Source organism: Myodes glareolus, chromosome 5 (assembly GCF_982192425.1).
Source record: "Myodes glareolus chromosome 5, mMyoGla1.1, whole genome shotgun sequence".
Lineage (NCBI taxonomy): Eukaryota > Metazoa > Chordata > Mammalia > Rodentia > Cricetidae > Myodes > Myodes glareolus.
Window position 1 is genome coordinate 20,642,924 of NC_142030.1, and position 19,075 is coordinate 20,661,998.

The window sequence follows — 19,075 nt, forward strand, 5'->3', positions numbered from 1 at the left end:
GACAATAAGGGAGAAGTGAATTCTGGCATGAAGTCATGGTAAGTGACTATTCCCTAAGTTCTAGTCTTTATACCCATAGCTCAGTGCATCTCTCAACCCTCAGAGGAGAAGCTTCTTGTTGTCACACATCATGGTTACTACAAAGACTGATCAATAAGCAGAGAGTTAGAGTCTGTGGCATGCTCAGTTCTAATTGAGACATCTCTGTCACACTCCTTCCCCAGCAGGTTCAGGGATCACTGAAGAAGAGTGGGGTATAAGATTTTAAGAGCTGGAGGTTGGAGATGTGTGCAACAACAGAAGTATTTGCTAGACATGACCTCATAGTGGCTACTGCAAGCACAAGGTTGGCAAGATCAAGCCAACCAAAAATCCCAGCATGGACATGGTTTGTGCTCACGAAGTGCCTTCTTAAGCTGAGAAGCTAGTGATAGGTGTTGGGATGGAAAAGTAGTCATAGAGGGATAGGAGATTTGATCAAACCATTGTTTGAACATATATGTATGGAGATTCTCTAACAATAAACATTAATAAAAGTAAAGAAAAATATGTGTGATACATAAATAAAAATATTTATCTTTCTTAAAGGAAGAGTAATTCACCTCAAAGGGGATTTTATTGGCTGGTCATGTAGAGATGGCTCAGCGGTTAAGAGCACTACCTGCTCTTCTAAAGGTCCTGAGTTCAATTTCTAGCAACCACATGGCGACTCACAACCATCTGTAATGAGATTTGGTGCCCTCTTGAGGAAAAGGCCTTGTCAGTCGTCCTTATCAACTTAGACCTTGAAACTCAATAGGGACAAATTTAGGAGAACTGCCACACATGGGCTGACCATGCATGCTTCAGCATTGCCAGGACATACATTTCGAATTTCAGAATTCATTTCATGTATTAACAATGTGATACTGCTACTGGTGGTCAGAAGAAGCAGACTTAGATACATTAATGGATAAATGGATTCATTTGGATAACACTCTCAGCACTGAACTGTGGGAGCCTGGGAGATGGCTCAGTGAATAAAGCATTTGCCTCACAGGCATAAAGACCCGAGTTCAGATTCCAGCACCCACATGCAGGTTGTGAAGGTACTGATGTCTGTCTGTTATTCCTGTACTCAGGAGTCAGAGATAGGGATCATGAGGACAACTGTCTAGTAAGATAGTCTTCTTCAAAAAACAAGCAATGGACAAAGACAGTGTCAATTTCAGATCTCCACATGGAGGCACACACATGTGCCCACAGGTATGTCAACATACTACACACCCACACCCATGCAACACACAACATACCAAAACACGTACACACAATACACACCATACCACGCACATATAACATACAACATACCACACACGTATACATATGACACACAACTTATCACACACATGTACACACACAACACACAACATACCACACATGTATACAGACACAACATAGAACATGTCATGCACATGTACACATACATCACATACCACACCACACAATGCACAAATACAACATACCACATACCAGTATACATATAAGACCCAACATATCACACACATGTACGTACACATGTAAACCAAATTAAGTAGATTAAATGAAAACATGCTAAATGATTGTCTTAGTTAGATTTTCCTTGCTTCCACAGAGACGATGACCTAGAAGCAACATGAAAGGAAAGGTTTATCTCATCTTACAGCTCACAGTGTCTTGTGAAGGAAAGGCAGGAAAGGAATTCAAGGCAAGAACTGAAGAAGAGACTATGAAGGGGGAAGAACAATTTAGAGGTTTGTTTTCAGTGGTCTGCTCAGGCTGCTCTCTTATAACACCCACAACGAGGTGCCAAAGTGTGCCACCGCACCCCATGAGGTGGCTCTTCCCACATCAGTCATTACCCAAGAAAATATCAAGCACATTTACTCACAGGCTAGTCTTACGAAGGTGTTTTTCTCAATTAAAATTCTCTCTTCCCAGATACATGCAGGTTTGTATCAAGTTAATAAACACCAACCCAAACACTGAAAAAGACAGAAGTAGTCTAAGATAGCCATTCCTATGTGCTATATAATCCTATGTCTGTTAAGGAAACATTGCAACAATTTCCTGGTAATTTTAGGACTAAGCTTGGATAATGACTTAAAATTGTTGGAGAAACCTGAAATCATCATTCCTTCATGTGGATGGCAACCGGGAACTAAAACAGCAAAAGAAATGAAAACAAAACAAAACACATTTCCCTTTTGATTCTTCAAGGGGAGAGAAGGGTGGACATTAAAAGACCCTAGTATTTTTAGGATTCATAGTAATTAGCTGAATGTATAAGATTTATTGATAAAGACTATATGTAAAATAGGAAGCAACAAAGATTATGTTGATTTTCTTAACGGTAAGCTATGCCCAAAGACAAATGTTCTGATGTCACTGTGTGGATTTTTCAATAACTCTTCATCTATTTACTCTCATTTCCTAACTTCCACAACAAGCAGCCTGTCTATATAATTAAGATATTCAACTTCCTATTAGGCAGAGATATTTTTCCTGTCTCACATGTCAACATACTTGATAACTGGCATTTATGGAGTCTACATTTCCCCAAATTCTTTCAAATGTTTATTGATTTTCTCTTTGTGGCATAAATATGAAGTACATAAGACAGCTGTGATCTGTGTAGGACAGATGAGATGATCTTACTTTGAAAATAGTTTTATCTAGGAAGCAGCATCCTTGTAACTGGAATCACACTGTTTTATCTCCATTCTTTCCACTCCCTGGAGTTTTCTTTTCAAGAATGTCACCATGATCATTATTTCTTTATTTCTCAAGCTTACACTTTAAGAAGACAAGAATTCCCAGTTAAGTGTTGTATGGATAAGTTAAGAATCAGAAAGGGATGAATCTAGAAACAATGTCTGTTTTACTTTTTCAGCACTGAGTTTTGAGCATGTCGTAACAGAGTTTCCATAGTGTTTAGAGTTAGGTCAGTCTAGATTAAGCTTCTTGTGCCAGAATCTGTCATAACATTGTCAATAGGGACCTAGAACAATAATGTAAACACACAAACAGTTGCAGAGATAATATATGATCCTGTGGACCCGATCTTACAGATCTGATTCTTCTGTCCTCTTAGACCTGCTCAGAGCATCATTCGTTCCCAGCTGTGCATGAACAACATGGTTTAATTTTCCTTCTTTTGCACCTCCACTTTCCTTTAGTCATATTGTCTCAGTATCTTACTATGTGTGGGTAATCATTTCTCAGTTCTATTCTAAGTCTATGATATTGGGGATTGCATTTTAGGAAACCCCGGGCTTCCTTGTCAGTCATTCGGTGTAAGCCTCCTTAATCTTGGGGGTGATTGTTCCATTCCCCCGTAATTAGTTTTCTGTATTATTCTGGGTTTTCACCCATTACCTCAAGGAAAATTAAGTCTTACTAGGGACCTTTTGCTTTCCCAAATACAAGAAAACTCATTTCTTCCATCAGTAGAATATCTTACAAACCAAAGCCTTTAAACTTTCACTTTAGAGCAACTCTATAACTAAGTCAGTCCTAAGTATTCAAAACCAAAGTGGTTCAATTATTGTACCAAAGATATACTAGAATGTATTAACAGAACAAGAAGCTGAATCAGTTTCTTGTGTATTTAGGACAAGAAGTTGAATTAGTTTCTTGTGTATTTAGGAAAAACTCTGTGATTATTCTATAACATACTATGTACAAGTAAATGTTAGATTTCATTCAACATATATAATTCCCTTCCTACACAATCAGGGGATAGGTGTTGTTTGCAAAGCCATCATTAATTTTAGAATTTTGAGATGAAAAGCCAGGCATGATGATATGTGCCTTGAATCATAAAGCTTAGGAAACCAATGAAGGGGTTGCACGAGTTCAATGACTGCTTGGGCTACAAGGTAGAATGGATAGAAAGCACTGAGGTATGAAATCCTGTCTTCCCTCCCTCCCCCTCCCTCTCTCTTTCTTTCTTTCTTTTTGTTTTTTAACACAGGGTTTCTTTGTGTAACTTGACTGTTCTGGAACTCACTCTGTAGACCAGTTGGCCTCGAACTGACAGAGATTCACCTGCCTCTGCCTCCCAAGTCCTGGGATTAAAGGAGTGCTACATCACCGTCCAGACTTTACTTTTTTTTTCTTTCTTTTCCTTTCTAACTGTAGCTTAATAGATTGCCCAGTGCTTATGAGCATTTGCTGCTATTCCAAGGGACCAGAGTTATGTTTCTATCATCCATACAATGCAGCTTACAAATTCCTGTAACTCTTGCTTCAGGAGATCTTATTCTTACTTCTGGCTTCCCCAGGGCAAGTCACATACCATGGTAAGAACACACATACACACACAACACATTACATATAAATAAAATAAAAATACAAAACAAATCTTAAAAATAAGAAATAAGAAAGAAAAATAAATGAAAAGAAAAGAAGCATTTTGAAACATTTTGCAATGTAAAGAATGACCGATACATATATTCCACAAAGGTGTTTTCCATATCTGGCCATTATCTAACTGCATGCTAGATGTTTTCTGGGTAAATCATTGATACTACAGCATGGCTTTCAGAGTTTTGCTCTACTACAGGCATAGTCTGAATAAAGATGTGAAGATTGGATCCCACCTCATCTTCATCTCTCTCTGAAGTTAATCAACATGTGCCCATTTTAATTGTGTTACCAATCTTTAGATCAAAGAATCACATATTTTTTCCAACTTCAAAGAGGCATGATGAGTGGATGAAGACAATTCATTATTAATAAAAGAGAGGCACAGGATGTGAGTCATCTCCTACCTTGGTGCTTCATTAGGTTACTAAGCAAGACACTTTCAATTCATGGCTTTTGTAGAAACACACGCTGTTCTTCACTCAAAAGAAATAAAAACTGAGTTATAAAAATCACTGACCTCAGGGTCTGGATTCTTTAATTACCAATTGTTTGGTGACCTTAAGAAAGTTGCTATACCTTTTGCATTTTGAATATCTGCATTTGGCAAGGACAGAATTTTCTGAGTTGGTGCAGCTTTACTTTTTCTGTGGCTTCTGAGTTGTGTGATATGAGTGTTAAGTGGTGAAGTAGCTTGAGCTCATCCCTCTCCACCACTAAATGACTGCAGGGAGAGCCTTGCTTTCTGTCGCTGTGAGTTACTGTGTGATTATTATCAAAGGTTGAGGCTCCCCAGCTCTTGAGGTTTGTGTGGTTCTGGTTAGGAGAGCCCTGGAGATCCCTGTTTCTTTCATCAGAGAAGGAAGAAAACTTTTCTTCCTCAACTTTATAATTTGTTCTCATTAGCTATAGGGCTTTGTGTAACATGCAACCTCTGAAACATTTCTGCAAATCCTCGGGGGCTTAAGATATGCAGAATTCATCATGCTCATGAAAAATAAACTTTCAGCTGCCTGTAAATTTTGTTTTGGCAGGAAGCCTAAATGAGAGTTAGAATGCTAATGCTAATTGAGTTCACTTTCATTGACAAAAATGCTGCCCTGAACCAAACTTTACGACAAGACTTTAAAAACACTTATGGAATGTACGTCCTTGAAAGGACCTTCAGCATTATCATCCACTAGCTAAGAGAAAATTTAACAGTGTGATTCTACTAAATGACTATGTGAATGGCTAAGGTAAATAAAATGGTATGCACCCATTTTAACCATCTGTTCATCAGTTGAAGGCTCTCTAGGCTGCTTCCATTTCTTGCAATTGTGACGAGAGTAACTATCTTCGCTGTAGGGTGTTGAGTTCTTTGGGTATAGGCCAAAGAGTGATACAATTTGGTCATACGGTAGATCTATCTTTTAGTTTTTTGAGCATTCATACCGATTTCCATAGCGCCTGCACCAGTATAGTACCATAAACAGTGAATGAGGCTTCCCCTTGCCCACCGCCTCATCAGTACCTGCTGTCAGTTGTTTTCTTGATCTTAGCCATTCTGACTGGAGTAAGATAAAATTTCTAAGAAATATTAATTTTTATTTACTTATTTTTTTAAAAAATAATTCATTTTACATTATAACCAGAGTTTTCTTTCCCACCACTCCCCCACCTCCCATCTGCCTCCTCCCCAACCTATCCACTCTTCCCAATGGGCAAGGGCTCCCATGGAGAGTCAATAAAGTCTGGCACATTAAGTTGGGACAGGTTCAAGCACCTTCTCCCTGCATTAAGGCTGAGTATGGTATCTCACCGTAGGGAATGGGCTCCAACAAGTAGCTTATGCATTAGCAATAGATTCTGCTCCTACTGCCAGGGGCCCTTCCTATAGTCCAAGTTTCACCATGTATGGAGGACCTAGTTCATCCCATGACGACTCCACAGCTATTTGCCTAGAGTTCATGAGTTTCCACAAGCTTGGTTCAGCTGTTTCTGTAGCTTTCTCCATCATGCTCTTGACCTCCCTTGCTCATATATTCCTCCTCCCTCTTTTTGATTGGAATCCTGGAGTTCAGCCTGGTGCTTGGTTGTGCATCTTTGTATCTGGTTCTGTCAGTTGCTAGATGAAGACTCTTTGATGCTAGTTGGGTATTCACCAATCTGATTATAGGGAAAGGCCAGTTCAGGCACCCTCTCTGCAGTTGCTACGAGTCTTAACTGGGGCCATCCTTGTTAACATCCTTGGTGTTATTCTCATAGCACCAGGTTTCTCACCAAACCCATAGTGACTCTCTCTATCAAGATCTCTCTTTCACTACTCTCCACTCTGTCCCTCTCTCCTCTCGGCCATCCCATTCCTTCATGTTCCCATATCCCATCCCCTCCCTTTTATGGGCCCACTTGCCCCCAGTTTACCTAAGAGATCTCATCTATTTCCCTTTCCCAGGGTGATCCATGTGTCTTTCTTAGGGTCTTCCTTGTTACCTAGCTTCTCTGGAGCTGTGGATTATAGTCTGGTTTTCCTTTGCTTTACGTCTAATATCCACTTGTGACTGAGCACATACCGTGCTTGTCTGTTTGAATCTGGGTTGTCTTACTCAGGATGTTTTTTTTTCTAGTTCCATTCATTTGCCTGCATATTTCATGAAGTCCTTGTTTTGCTTTTGTTTGTTTGTTTGTTTTTCATTATTGCCATGCACAAAACTCAAGCTCAAATGGATCAAGGTCCTCAAAATAAATCCCAGTTACATTGAACATGATAGAAGAGAAAGTGGGAAGTAGCCTCGAACATACTAGTACAGGAGAACACTTCCTAGATATAATGCCAGTAGCACAGAAACTGAGAGTAACAATCAATAAACGGAACTTCCTAAAACTGAAAAAATCTGTAAGGTAAAGAAGATGGTAAATAAGGCAAAACAACAGCCTACAGAAAGGGAAAATATTCACATCTGACAGAGGGCTAATATCAAAATATATGAAGAACTCAAGAAACTAGACATCAAAATACAAAACAATCCAATTAATAAAATGGGATATAGAGCTAAACAGAGAATCTCATCAGAAGGATTTCAAACGGACAAAAGAGATTTAAGGAATCACTCAACATCCTTAATCATCATGGAAATGCAAATCAAACAACTCTGAGATAACATCTTAAACCTGTCAGAATGACTAAGACCAAAAGGACCGAGAACAGCTTATGTTGGAGAGGATGTGGAGTACGGGAACATTCGTTCACTCTAGTGGGAGTACAAACTTGTGCAGCCACTTTGGAAACCAGTGTAGCTGAAGGATGATAAAGGAAATGTGACACATTTACAACATTTCTGAGTAAGTTTAACTTAAGTTTCCCTGGTTGCTAAGGATGTGAAACACATTAAAATAAATAACTTAGCCATTTTTACTTTTTATTTGGAGAAGTTTTTTCCCCACACACACCTTTAATTGAGTCATTTGTTTTCTTGATTTTTAGTGTTTTGTTTTCTTTATATATTCTGAATATTAATTCTCTACTAGATGTATAGCCAGAAAAGATCTCCAACTCTTTACTTTCCTTAGACTGTTTCCTTTACTGAACAGTAGGTTCGAGGCCCCATTGTCAAATGTTGGCTTTATGTGCTGAGAGAACTCAGCCCTTTTCTTAAAGTCCCTTCCCACTCACATATCTTGTAGTATTTGCTGGTCATGTTTTCTTCCATCAGGTTCAGTTTTTGGAAATCATTTTGAGATGCTTTGTTTCTTTTGAAATTGACTTTTGTGTGAGGTGATAGATGTGGATCTAATTTCTTTCTTCTGTATGTGGACATGCAGTTTTCACAGTAGCATTTGTTGAAAATACTGTTTCCCCTCCAGTGTTTATTTTTTATTCTTTATCTTTCAAACACCAGCTGACTGTAATTACATTCAATCATCTTTGGGTTCTATACTTTGTTCCACTGATCTCTGTGCCTGTCTTATGCCTGCAGCATATTATTTTTATTACTCTTGCTTTGTAATATAGCTTAAGATCTGGTATGCTGCTGCTTTCAGCACTATTCTTATGGTCAGGCTGAAGATGTCCTAGAAATTTTATTCTTTCATAAGAATTTCAGTTTGCCCCCAGTCTTTGAATGATGTCACATATAATTTGATTGGGATTGCATTGAATCTGTAAATTTCCCCAATATTAATTCTACCAATGCACAAGCATAGGTTACATTTCTTTCTTCTAATATTTATCTCAATTTCTTTAGTCACAAGTTTAAAGTTTTCACTGGGGAACTCTATCATCTTCTTGGGTAGGTTCATTCTTGGATGTATTTTGAGGCTGTTGAGAATGGCAGTGTTTCCATGATCTCTTTCTCAGCATTTTTTGTTCTGGGTTTATAGAAAAGTTACTGGTTTTTTTTCTTCTCTAAGTTGATATTGAATTCTGATACTTTGATGAAATTGTTGATCATATTTAGAAATTTTTCTGGCAGAACTTTTGGAATCCTTTATATAATACCATGTTGTCTGCAAATAAAGACAATTTGAGTTCTTCCTTTCCAGTTTGTATCCCTTTAAGTCCTTTCCCTCGTCTTGTTACTCTGTAAGATTTCAAGCACTGACTGAAAAGGAGTAGGAACCATGGACAGCTCTGTCTTACACCTCAGTTTAATAGGATTAATTTATGTTTTTCACTATTTATGATAATGTTGGCTAAGCTTTTGTCATATGTAAACATTATTACATTGAAGTATGCTCCCTTCGGCCCCATTTTCTCTAGTACTTTTATCACTGAATCTTACTAATGTTCCTTTCTGCATCTATTAGTAAGATCATTTGATTTCTATCTTCAGGTCATTATTACATATATCTTGATTGTTGTAGGTGATCTTTTTATATATGTGTGCATTTTGTTTACAACTATTTTAACTAATTTTCAATGAGTTACTTATTTTATGTGTATGAATTCTTTGTCTTCACGTACTTATAGTCAATACATGTATACTTGGTGCCTGCTGAGGTTAGAAGAGGCACTGTAACTGAAGTTGGGGATCTTTGCGAGGCACTCTGGGATCTGGGAACTAAACCCAGGTACTCTGTGAGAGCAAGTGTTCTTAACCTCTGAGCCATCTCTTGAGCTCCTAATTTGTGAGTGTTTTGTAGAGAATTATTTTCATCTATGTTGGTGGTATGGGGGCTGGTGAGATGGCTCAGTGGTTAAGAGCACTGACTGCTCCTCCACAGGACCTGGGTTCAATTCCCAGCACCCACATGGCAGCTCACAGCTGTCTGTAAATCCAGTTTAAGAGAATCTGACATCATTATACCAATATGCATGAAATAAAGTTAAATAAAGTTTAAAAAATAAATTTTTAAAAAGATTAATCAAAATAGCCATTTTTATCTATGTCAGTGGTATTGGCCTATAGTTCTCCTTTTAAATTGTTAGAAATTTAATCAAAATATGTTTATGTCACGTTCCCCCTCCACTTTTCTTCCTCCCTCACCTCCAGGCCCACTCTCTCAGTGTTTACATTTCCAAAACTTACCTCTCAAACTCATAGCCCCCTTTTTCAAGAGCATTATTGTTACATATGTGTATATAAACACATAAGTGTTTAAAAACAGCTGCAAAGTGTATTTATTATTGCTGCTGTGTCTATGATTTCAGGTAGCCACAATTGGGAATATCTACAACACCACTCCTGCTCCTAAGGCTCAGGTACTTCAATGTACAAGGAGGGGAAAGACTGTAAGATCCAGAAGACCAGGAAGACCGTAGTTGGACTGTGTCTCCTAGAAATGGCAGGGAAACTTAGTTATGGTACCTCAACTATGTGGCTGCCTAAACAAGAGCTGAACAATGACATTACCAATAGATCTGCTACTTTAGAAAGGGGAATCTCATAGACTCCATCACCAGAGAAAGAACTTCAGGTAACTGCCAAAAAAGGGAGAACTATTTCCCTTTTGTGTTGAGTCTTTACCTGGAAGTCACAGAATCCTTTGACAGAAAATAACTGAGGAAAACGTTTCAAAAAATTTTCTAGATTTTCATGACTGAATATTTTGCAAGATCTGTCACTATTTTACATACATTGCACAGTGTTTCTGTTTTGTTCTTGTCATTAAACAAATGAAGGTATGTTAATCTTATTTCCTGTTTTACATTTTGCTTACTCTTAAAAATCTTTGCTAAGTGCATTTTTGGTGAAATTCCTTAATACCATACATAAGTCATCAACACTTGCTTTTGAATATTCTCACTACGAAGATAACATAAGCATATTCCTTATATTCAACTTTAACAAAATGATAAAATGTGTAGTTCTTAATAGCTTGTTTATTTGCATGAAAGGTGTTGAATGGTTTCCTCTATTCTCCAAAGGTTGAAATCATTGAGAGGTAACAGTCTCTTACATATGTTATTGTTAAAACAATCAGTAGTGGGCTGTAGGCTAAGTATGATAAAAATACAACGCAACAAACTGCTAATTTTAAAAGTTCTTGTAAAAAGAAATTAAAATGCAAAAATAAATTAGTAAACAGTGATTAGTGTGGTGTGAATATTTAACAAATGGATTTTGTGTTTGTGTATGTATATGTGTGTGTGTGTGTGTGTGTGCACATATGTGTGTGTGTGCTTTCACAAACAAACAGCCATTGATTTTTTTTTACAATATATATCTCCCATCAGAAATTTAGAAATAGCTTTTATCCTGGGAAGTCCAACTTGGTACATGAAAATATTTTCAGAAATATTTACTATTTGCATCTTTAGATATTGAAAACATCACTCAGTGCAGTGGTCACACTACTGTTTTTTATTCTCCTCTTTCCTCACTTATGAGAGGTACAGAATGCCCAGAAATTGGCAGAATCTTCTTATCCAGGACATCATTCTTCTCATGGTAGTGGAAAGTAGAGGGATTGGATAACGTCCTGAGCATGCTTAGGAAATGCCTGGGACAGGTTAGGTGAAAGTCTCAGTTGTGTGCTCCTGGATTTCACCTTTCCATAGAAGTCACCCAGCGAATGCTCCATTGACTCTTGGAGGAAGCTAAACAATGCATTAAACCAGAAACAATTGTCCAAGGTTATTTTTCAAGAAAACTGTCTTTCTGGTGATCTTTCTAAAAGCATTCTTCATATCCTTATTCCTGAGGCTGAATATGATGGGACTGAGGAAAGGGGTAATGATGGTATAAGGAACTGCTATGAGGGAATCATCTCCCCCGGAGGCTTCCGGCTTTAGATAAGCAATGGATGCAAAACCAAAGTGGACGATGACCACAGTGAGGTGTGAGGCACAGGTGGAAAATGCCTTTTGCTTACCCTCGGCTGAAGGGATCTTGAGCACGGAAGAGAGGATGAAGACGTAAGTCAAGAAGATGAGCAAGAATGTACCAACTAGGCCTAACATTGACATTAGCGTTACAATGAATTCTGTGAGGTCACTGTCTGTGCAGGACAGTCGCACAACTGCCCTCATATTGCAGAAGAAGTGTCTGATGAGGTTGGGTATGCAGAAAGACACCCTGAATGTTAGTGCAATTTGTATAAAAGAGACCAAGAAGCCTCCAGCCCAAGCAGAGGCCACAAGTTGTCCACATGCAACATTAGTCATAAGAAGAGGATATCGGAGGGGATTGCAGATGGCCAGGAAGCGGTCATACCCCATCAAGGTGAGAATGACGCAGTTTGTTCCGCCAAGGCCCAGGAAAAAACACATCTGCAAGCCACAGCCAGTGACTGAAATGCGTCTGTCCCTGTCCAGGAGGTCTGCTAGCATCTTGGGGATGATAGTCAGGGTGTAGCAGGTCTCAGAGAAGGAGAGTGCACTGAGGAAGAGGTACATAGGGGTGTGGAGAGATCTGTCCACCCAAGTCAACCCCATGATGGTCAGGTTGCCTGCAAGAGTGAGAATATAGAGGCAGAAGAAGACCACAAAGAGGAAGGTCTGTGCATGTGGGTAAGCAGAGAAGCCCACGAGAATGAATTCCTTCAGGATTGTTTGGTTGATCGCCATTCCTTGGGTTCCTGAAATGTGAAAGAAGGAATGGACAAACCTTTAATCCTCCTTATTCTTCAATATTTTCAAATGAAATGAATTGTGCGGATAAGAAAAATCTTTAGATTTACAACATACAACCAATTTTTAATTCAGTTTTGTAAAAACTTAGCTATGCATGTAGATTCCATGATTTCATAATCATCCAGTCATTTCTTCAGCAACGAATTATTAATGGTATGATTATGCTCTGTGGGATAATTTTGGTCTGTTAAAGTATTTCGTTGGCTGGTAATTTAACATTGGTTAAATAGTCCAATTGGTATTCAGACAAAAGATGTTCAGATACATTAGCTGAGCAGTATTTTGGTAAAACTCTAGACAATAAAAAATGCTGAGTGAGGATTCAGCCTGGGAAACTTACTCAGTGGTAATGCATTTGCTGAACAATCATGAAGATGACAGTTCAAAATACAGCATCCAAATAAATGTTGGGCAAGCCTGTATCCCAGCACTGGAGATGCAGAGACAGAATATCTGGGGCAATTGGACATCCAGGGTATAAGGAGCTGGCAATCTTGTCTTCCACAGAGATTCTGCCTCAGTGATTGAAGTAGAGAATAAATGAGAAGACACGCAGTGTCAGTTTTGGGCCTTCTTGAAAATGTACACTCATGTGTACCCATAAATATATGCAAAAATCATACTCAAACATAAACATGAATGTCGTGATATAAAATAAAAGAATATGCTGAAGGATAAAGGGACAGTTAGGTCTAACATAGACACTCATAAATAATAAATACCCTCTAAGCATTGACTGAGTAGAGACTGAGAGGGATTTCAAAGTGCTGTGGTTAAAGCTGTTGGAGAAACCTGAAGTGATCTTTCTTTCTGAAGAAGGCACCTAGGTCATAAATTATTTAAAAACGCTTTAAAAGTTGTTTTGCCTTTGATACTCTGAGAGGAAGGAAACATGGCAGTTAAACTATCCCAGCATTCAACAAAACATCACATATCAAGTTGCACTAAGTACCTCCCTATGTATTAAGGCTGGGAAAGGAGACTGAGTTGAGGGTTAGGTCTCAAAAACATGTAAAAGAGTTGGAAACAGTCCCCATCCCCACTGTTAAGAGTCCCACAAGAGGACTAAGCTACACAAGTGTAGCTTATATACAAACAGCCTAGGTCAGTCCCATGTAGACTTCCCAGTTGTTGCTTCACTCTCTATGAGCCCCATGAGCCCAGCTTAATTGATTCTGGGAGATTTCTTGTGGTGTCCTTGAAGCCTCTGGCTCCTACAATTCTTTCTCCTCCTCTTCTGCAAGATTCCCCGAACTCTGTCTAATGTTTGAATGTGGGAGATCTGCCCTTTTGTAAACAGAAATGGAAGGGGAGTGGTTGGCATGGGAATAGAGGGGAAATTTGGGTGAGGGACTGGAAGGAGAGGAGGGTGGGGAAGTTTCCCTGGGATGTAAAATAAAAGTAAATTTATTAAAAAATATCTTAGAGTTCAATTTGAAAATGACTATTTATCATAAAACAGCGCAGTTCTATATCAGAGATATATACATATGTAGTTAGCATTGCCCCACCATCAAGACTCTAGATACAGCACAGAAAAGGAGGCACAGAAATAATGCAAGAGCTGGACTATGCAGAGGATGCTTTGAATTGTTGCCTTAGGGACATTATCTGGTGAACCCAATCATGATCTTACACCTGTACAGGATTGAGACAGCCCAAATCCTAGCATGTAGAACTGATGGTCTCCAGACCTGATTACATCCTAATTATCCATGGCAGTGGATTGTTTCTGGAAGAGGGAAAAAAATCAATCTTCGATGAATATTTGGCCATTAGTAGGTTTTCCATACTTTAGTGGGAACACGCATGCACATATGGGTAGCTCTAATTCGGCTTATAAAAAAACATGTGGGACAGTGTTCATATTCATATTTCATTGCATATATATATTGCATATATATTACACACATATATGCATATATACATATACATATATATGCAATTTTCAAGAAATGAGAAAAGAAATAAAAGGAATACCCCAGGATACTCAGAATTAATGATTAGATCATGTGATATTGACAAACTCAGTATGTAAGTCCAACACAGAAGATAATGAGATTGTGCTCACCTTCTGAGTGCTCATATCATCACTAAAAGGAATGAGAGAGATGCTGTGGAGTCTGTGTGGATTCTTCAGTAACTCTGATGTATTTAATCTTATCCTCCCCTGACTTCCCCAACATGATGCCTGTCTATATTATTAATGTATTCAACTTTTCTATTACGCAGAACATATTTTCCTGTCTTGCACGTCAATGTATTTTAGAAGTAGCATTTACAGAGTCTACATTTTCCAAATTCTTTCTAATGTTTATTGATTTTTCACTTCACTGCTTAAATATGAAGTGCATAGGACAGCTGTGATCTGTGTAGGACAGCTGAGATTACCTTTCTTTGGAAATCATTCTATCTAGGAAGAGGCACATTTGCAACAGGAAGCACACTGTTTTGATCCTAACTCGCTGTTCTTTCCACTCCCTATTGTTTTCTTTTCAAGGAGGGGACCATGATCATCATTGCTGTGTTTCTCACGGTGATTCTGAAGAACACATTAAGAAGACAGGAATTCTTAGTGAGTGTTGGATGGATAAGTTAAGAATCAGAAAGTGACTAATTGAGAAACAATGTCGGTTTTACTTTTTCAGTGCTGTGAGTTTTGAACATGTAGAATACAGAGTTTCCATGGTCTTTAGATTTGTTCAGTTTACATCAAGCTTCTTATGGCAGAATCTATCTTGCCATTGTCAGAAGAGGCACAGAAAAATAATGTAAACATCTAAATGTATCCAGTGATGATCTACAGCCCTGTCGACTCCACCTTGCAGGCTTCTTTCATTCTTTTGACTTATTACACCTGCTTCAGTCAGCTTTCTTTCCATGCCATGTACGAACAGTGTACCCTAATCTTTTCCCTTCCGTTTACCCTTTGTCATGCCATCTCAGTACCCTTCTATCTATAAATAATCATTTCTCAGTTGGAAGGTAGGGAGTTCATGTTCTCTTCATAGGTATTAACAGAGGATTGCATTTTAGGAAACCCTGGCCTTCTTCATGTGCCTTTCAGTGTAAGCCTCTGAGTATACCCTAAGTCTTCCAGGTCTCAAAATTTACTTACACAGTATTACTCCGTTCACTCCTAGAATTACCTTTCTATAGCATTCTGGGCTTTCCCTCTTTCCCTCCCAGAGAAATTATGTCCCTAAAAAAAATCACAGAATAGGGGTTGTTTGCAAAGCTGTCATTACTATTAGAAGCATTTACAATTGCCAACACTGGTGTGTTGATTTGACCTTTTATCCTGTAATATTATCCTGACAAAAGGTCAAAGCAGGAGGGTTTCATGAGCTCAACAACTCCCTGGGCTAAACAGTAAGTTCTAGGTCAACATTGGTTAATGTATATTATCATGTATTCTTCATTATTATTTTTTTTTTTTGGAAAACCTGGGAAGATTACTGAGCAGTTAAGAACACTTGTTGCGTTTCCTAGGGACCATAGCTCAGAAACCAGCACCCATATAAGAAAGCCCACAAATGCCTCTAACTCCAGCTCCAGTTATTGGATCCCACCTCATCTTCATCTATTTTGAGTATTCACTAAATCTACTGTCCACAGTTCAGTTTGGGTTATCAGTCTTTGATGAAGAGAATTACATATGCTCTTCAATGACAAACGGAAATATGAGGAGGGACTTAGTGCTGTCCCATGGATACTTTCTTTCTGTGGTTATAAGTAATTATGAATGAAAGGGAGCCAGCAGATCTAAAACACTTTCCTACCTTTCATTTAATTAAATTCCAAAGTAAAGTCACAGTCTTGGGTGTATTCTTTGGAAGATATTCTTCACAGTTTCGTGTCATCATCTGTTGTCTCCACTCGTAAGAAATAAAAACTGAGTTATGAAAAACACTGGTTGAAGAGTCCGGATTTGTTTAGTGACCTTAAGAAAAGTTGCTATACCTTTTGCATTTGAATATCTGCACTTGGCAAGGACAGAGTTTTCTGAGTTGGTGCAGCTTTACTTTTTCTGTGGCTCCTGAGTTGTGTGATATGAGGGTTAAGTGGTGAAGTAGCCTGAGCTCATCGCTCTCCACCCACTAAATGACTGCAGGTAGAGCCTTGCTTTCTGCCACTCTGAGATACTGTGTGATTATTATCAAAGGTTGAGGCTCCCCAGCTCTTGAGGTTTGTGTGGTTCTGGTTAGGAGAGCCCTGGAGATCCCTGTTGTATTTCATCAGAGAAGAAAGAAAACTTTTCTTCCTCAACTTTATAATTTGTTCTCATTAGCTATAGGGCTTTGTGTAACATGCAACCTCTGAAACTTTCCTGCAAATCCTTGGGGATTTGCTGAGTGCAGAGTTCATCATGCCTACAAACAATGCTTTCTGCTGTTCAGTGATGTTTGTCTGGCAGGAAGCCCGAGTGGAAATTGGGACCCACAGTGCTCATTGAGTTTTTTGTCTCTGACATAGGTGCTGCTTTGAATAAAAGTTTAACAAGTCCCCTTCCCCTTATTTCTTTTTTAGACTTTGACCCCAGGCTGCAATGGCCACTCCTGTTTGGCCTATATAAGCCAGCTGTGTTGTAGGGAGAGCGGGGCCCCTTGTTTGTCCCGGCCGCCCCACTAGCTTACACCCAAAATAATCACACAGAAATTATATTAATTAAATTACTGCCTGGCCCATTAGCTCTAGCCTCTTATTGGCTAACTCTCACATCTTGATTAACCCATTTCTATTAAATGTATCACCATGTGACTGTGGCTTCCCAGCAAGATTCTAACCTAAGTCCGTCTCAAGCTGAAGATTTATGGCATCTGCCTGACTTTGCTCTTCTTCCCAGAATACTGTTCTGTCTACTCCGCCCACCTAAGTGCTTGGCCCTATCAAAAGGCCAAGGCAGTTTCTTTATTCAACCAATGAAAGCAAAACAAATGCAGAAGGACCTCCTACACCACAGCTGCAGCAAAAAATCTTGATATGTTAGTTCAGTGGAAAACTTCCATCTGATTAAATGTATCTACTGCTTTTCTCCAGATGTTGTCGAATAATCCCAGACTGCATTCAACAATAATTCTATTAGATCAGTTTAGCAGGAATCACTTTTGATACAACACATGTCTCAGTAATTTCTCACCCACAGAACTCCCTTCCTGTGTCATGGCTACATCTCTGCTTTTTCCATTCTGTATAAAATGTTTTGCCTGTGCTCCATTTTTAGGTTTTTTTTTCTTGATGTTTTGCTTTTAGGTCTTTGTATATTCTAGATAGTAACCATCTCTCAGATTTATAGCAAGTAAATATTATTCCCATTCTGAAGGCTGTCTCTTGACTCAAGTAATTGTGTCTTTTGCTACATAGGAACCCTTTCCTTCCCTGAAGTCCCATTTATTAATTATTGGTCTTTTTTATTGTTTTTATTGAGCTATACATTTTCCCCACTCCTCTTCTTTCCTTCTTTCTCGTCTTTCACATTACCCCTCGGCTCCCACCATCCCAATTTACTTAGGAAATTTTCTCTTTTTCTCCTTCCTAAGTGGATCCATGTATGTCTCTCTTAGGGTATTATTTGTTTTCTATGTATCTAGGATTGTGAATTGTAGGCTGGTTACCATTTGCTTTATGTCTAATATCTACTTATGAGTGAGTATATATTGCATTTGTTTTTCTGGGTCAAGATTATCTCAATGAATATGTTATTTTTTTCTGTTTTTGTTCATTTGCCTGCAAATTTCAAGATGTCATTTTTTTTCTACTGAGTAGTATTCTATTGTGTAAATGCATAACATTTTTCTTATCCATTTTTTTTTTTGGTTGAGGGGCATCTAAGTTGTTTCCTGGTTCTGGCTATGACAAACAATGCTGCTTTGAACATAGTTGAGCACATGTATTGTGTTATGATTGAGCATCCTTTATGTCAAAAGTGGTATTGCTGGGTCTTGAGGAGATTGATTCCTCACTTTCTGAGAAACTGTCGCACTGATTTCCAAAGTGACTGTGCATGGTTGTACACTCACCAGCAATTCAGGAGTACTCCACTTACTCTACATCCTGCATAAGCTGTCATCAGTGTCTTTGATCTTGGCCATTCTGAACAGATGTAAGGTAGAATCTCAGAATTGTTTTAATTTACATTTCTCAGATGACTAAGGATGTTGAGCACTTCCTTAAATGTCTTTTAGTCATTTGAGATCCCTCTGTTGAGAGTTCTCTGTTTAGGTCTGTATTCCATTTTTTTTATTGGATTATTTGTTCTTTTGATGTCTAGCTTCTTGAGTTCTTTGTATAATTTGAAGATCAGTCTTCTGTCAGATTTCAGGTTGGTGAAGACCTTTTCCCATTCTGTAGGCTGCTGTTTGCCTTGTTGATCATGTCCTTTGTTTTTACAGAAGCTTCTCAGTTTCAGGAGGTCCCATTTATTAATTGTTGCTCTCAGTAACTGTGCTACTGGGGTTTTATTTAGGAAGTGTTCTCCTATGCCCATGCATTGAAGGCTACTTCCCACTTTCTCTTCTCTAAGATTCAATTCAGTGTGGTTGGTTTTGTGTGGAGGTCTTTCATCAATTTGAACTTGAGTTTTGTGCATGGTGATAGATATGGATCTATTTGCATTCTTCTACCTAGTGATATCTAGTT

The 19,075-nt window shown here is 38.5% G+C and overlaps 1 protein-coding gene across 1 annotated transcript; it reads right to left on the reverse strand.

Moving 5' to 3' along the window:
• Positions 1-11,413: 11,413 nt before the first annotated feature.
• Positions 11,414-12,703, reverse strand: LOC125401940 (olfactory receptor 10X1-like). The gene is made up of 2 exons (XM_048436386.3): positions 12,684-12,703; positions 11,414-12,401 (listed from the first exon to the last, which is right to left on the reverse strand). Exons 1-2 carry the CDS (start codon positions 12,701-12,703, stop codon positions 11,414-11,416), a joined length of 1,008 nt encoding a protein of 335 aa, XP_048292343.2.
• Positions 12,704-19,075: the final 6,372 nt, after the last annotated feature.

What these genes read in the sequence shown, in the direction of transcription:
- LOC125401940 (XM_048436386.3), bottom strand. Translation starts at nt 12,703, where the DNA reads ATGTATCTGAACATCTTTTG. An exon ending in ATGTATCTGAACATCTTTTG is followed by an intron (nt 12,402 to 12,683) that starts TCTGAATACCAA and finishes AAGGTTTGTCCA; the next exon opens with TTCCTTCTTTCACATTTCAG.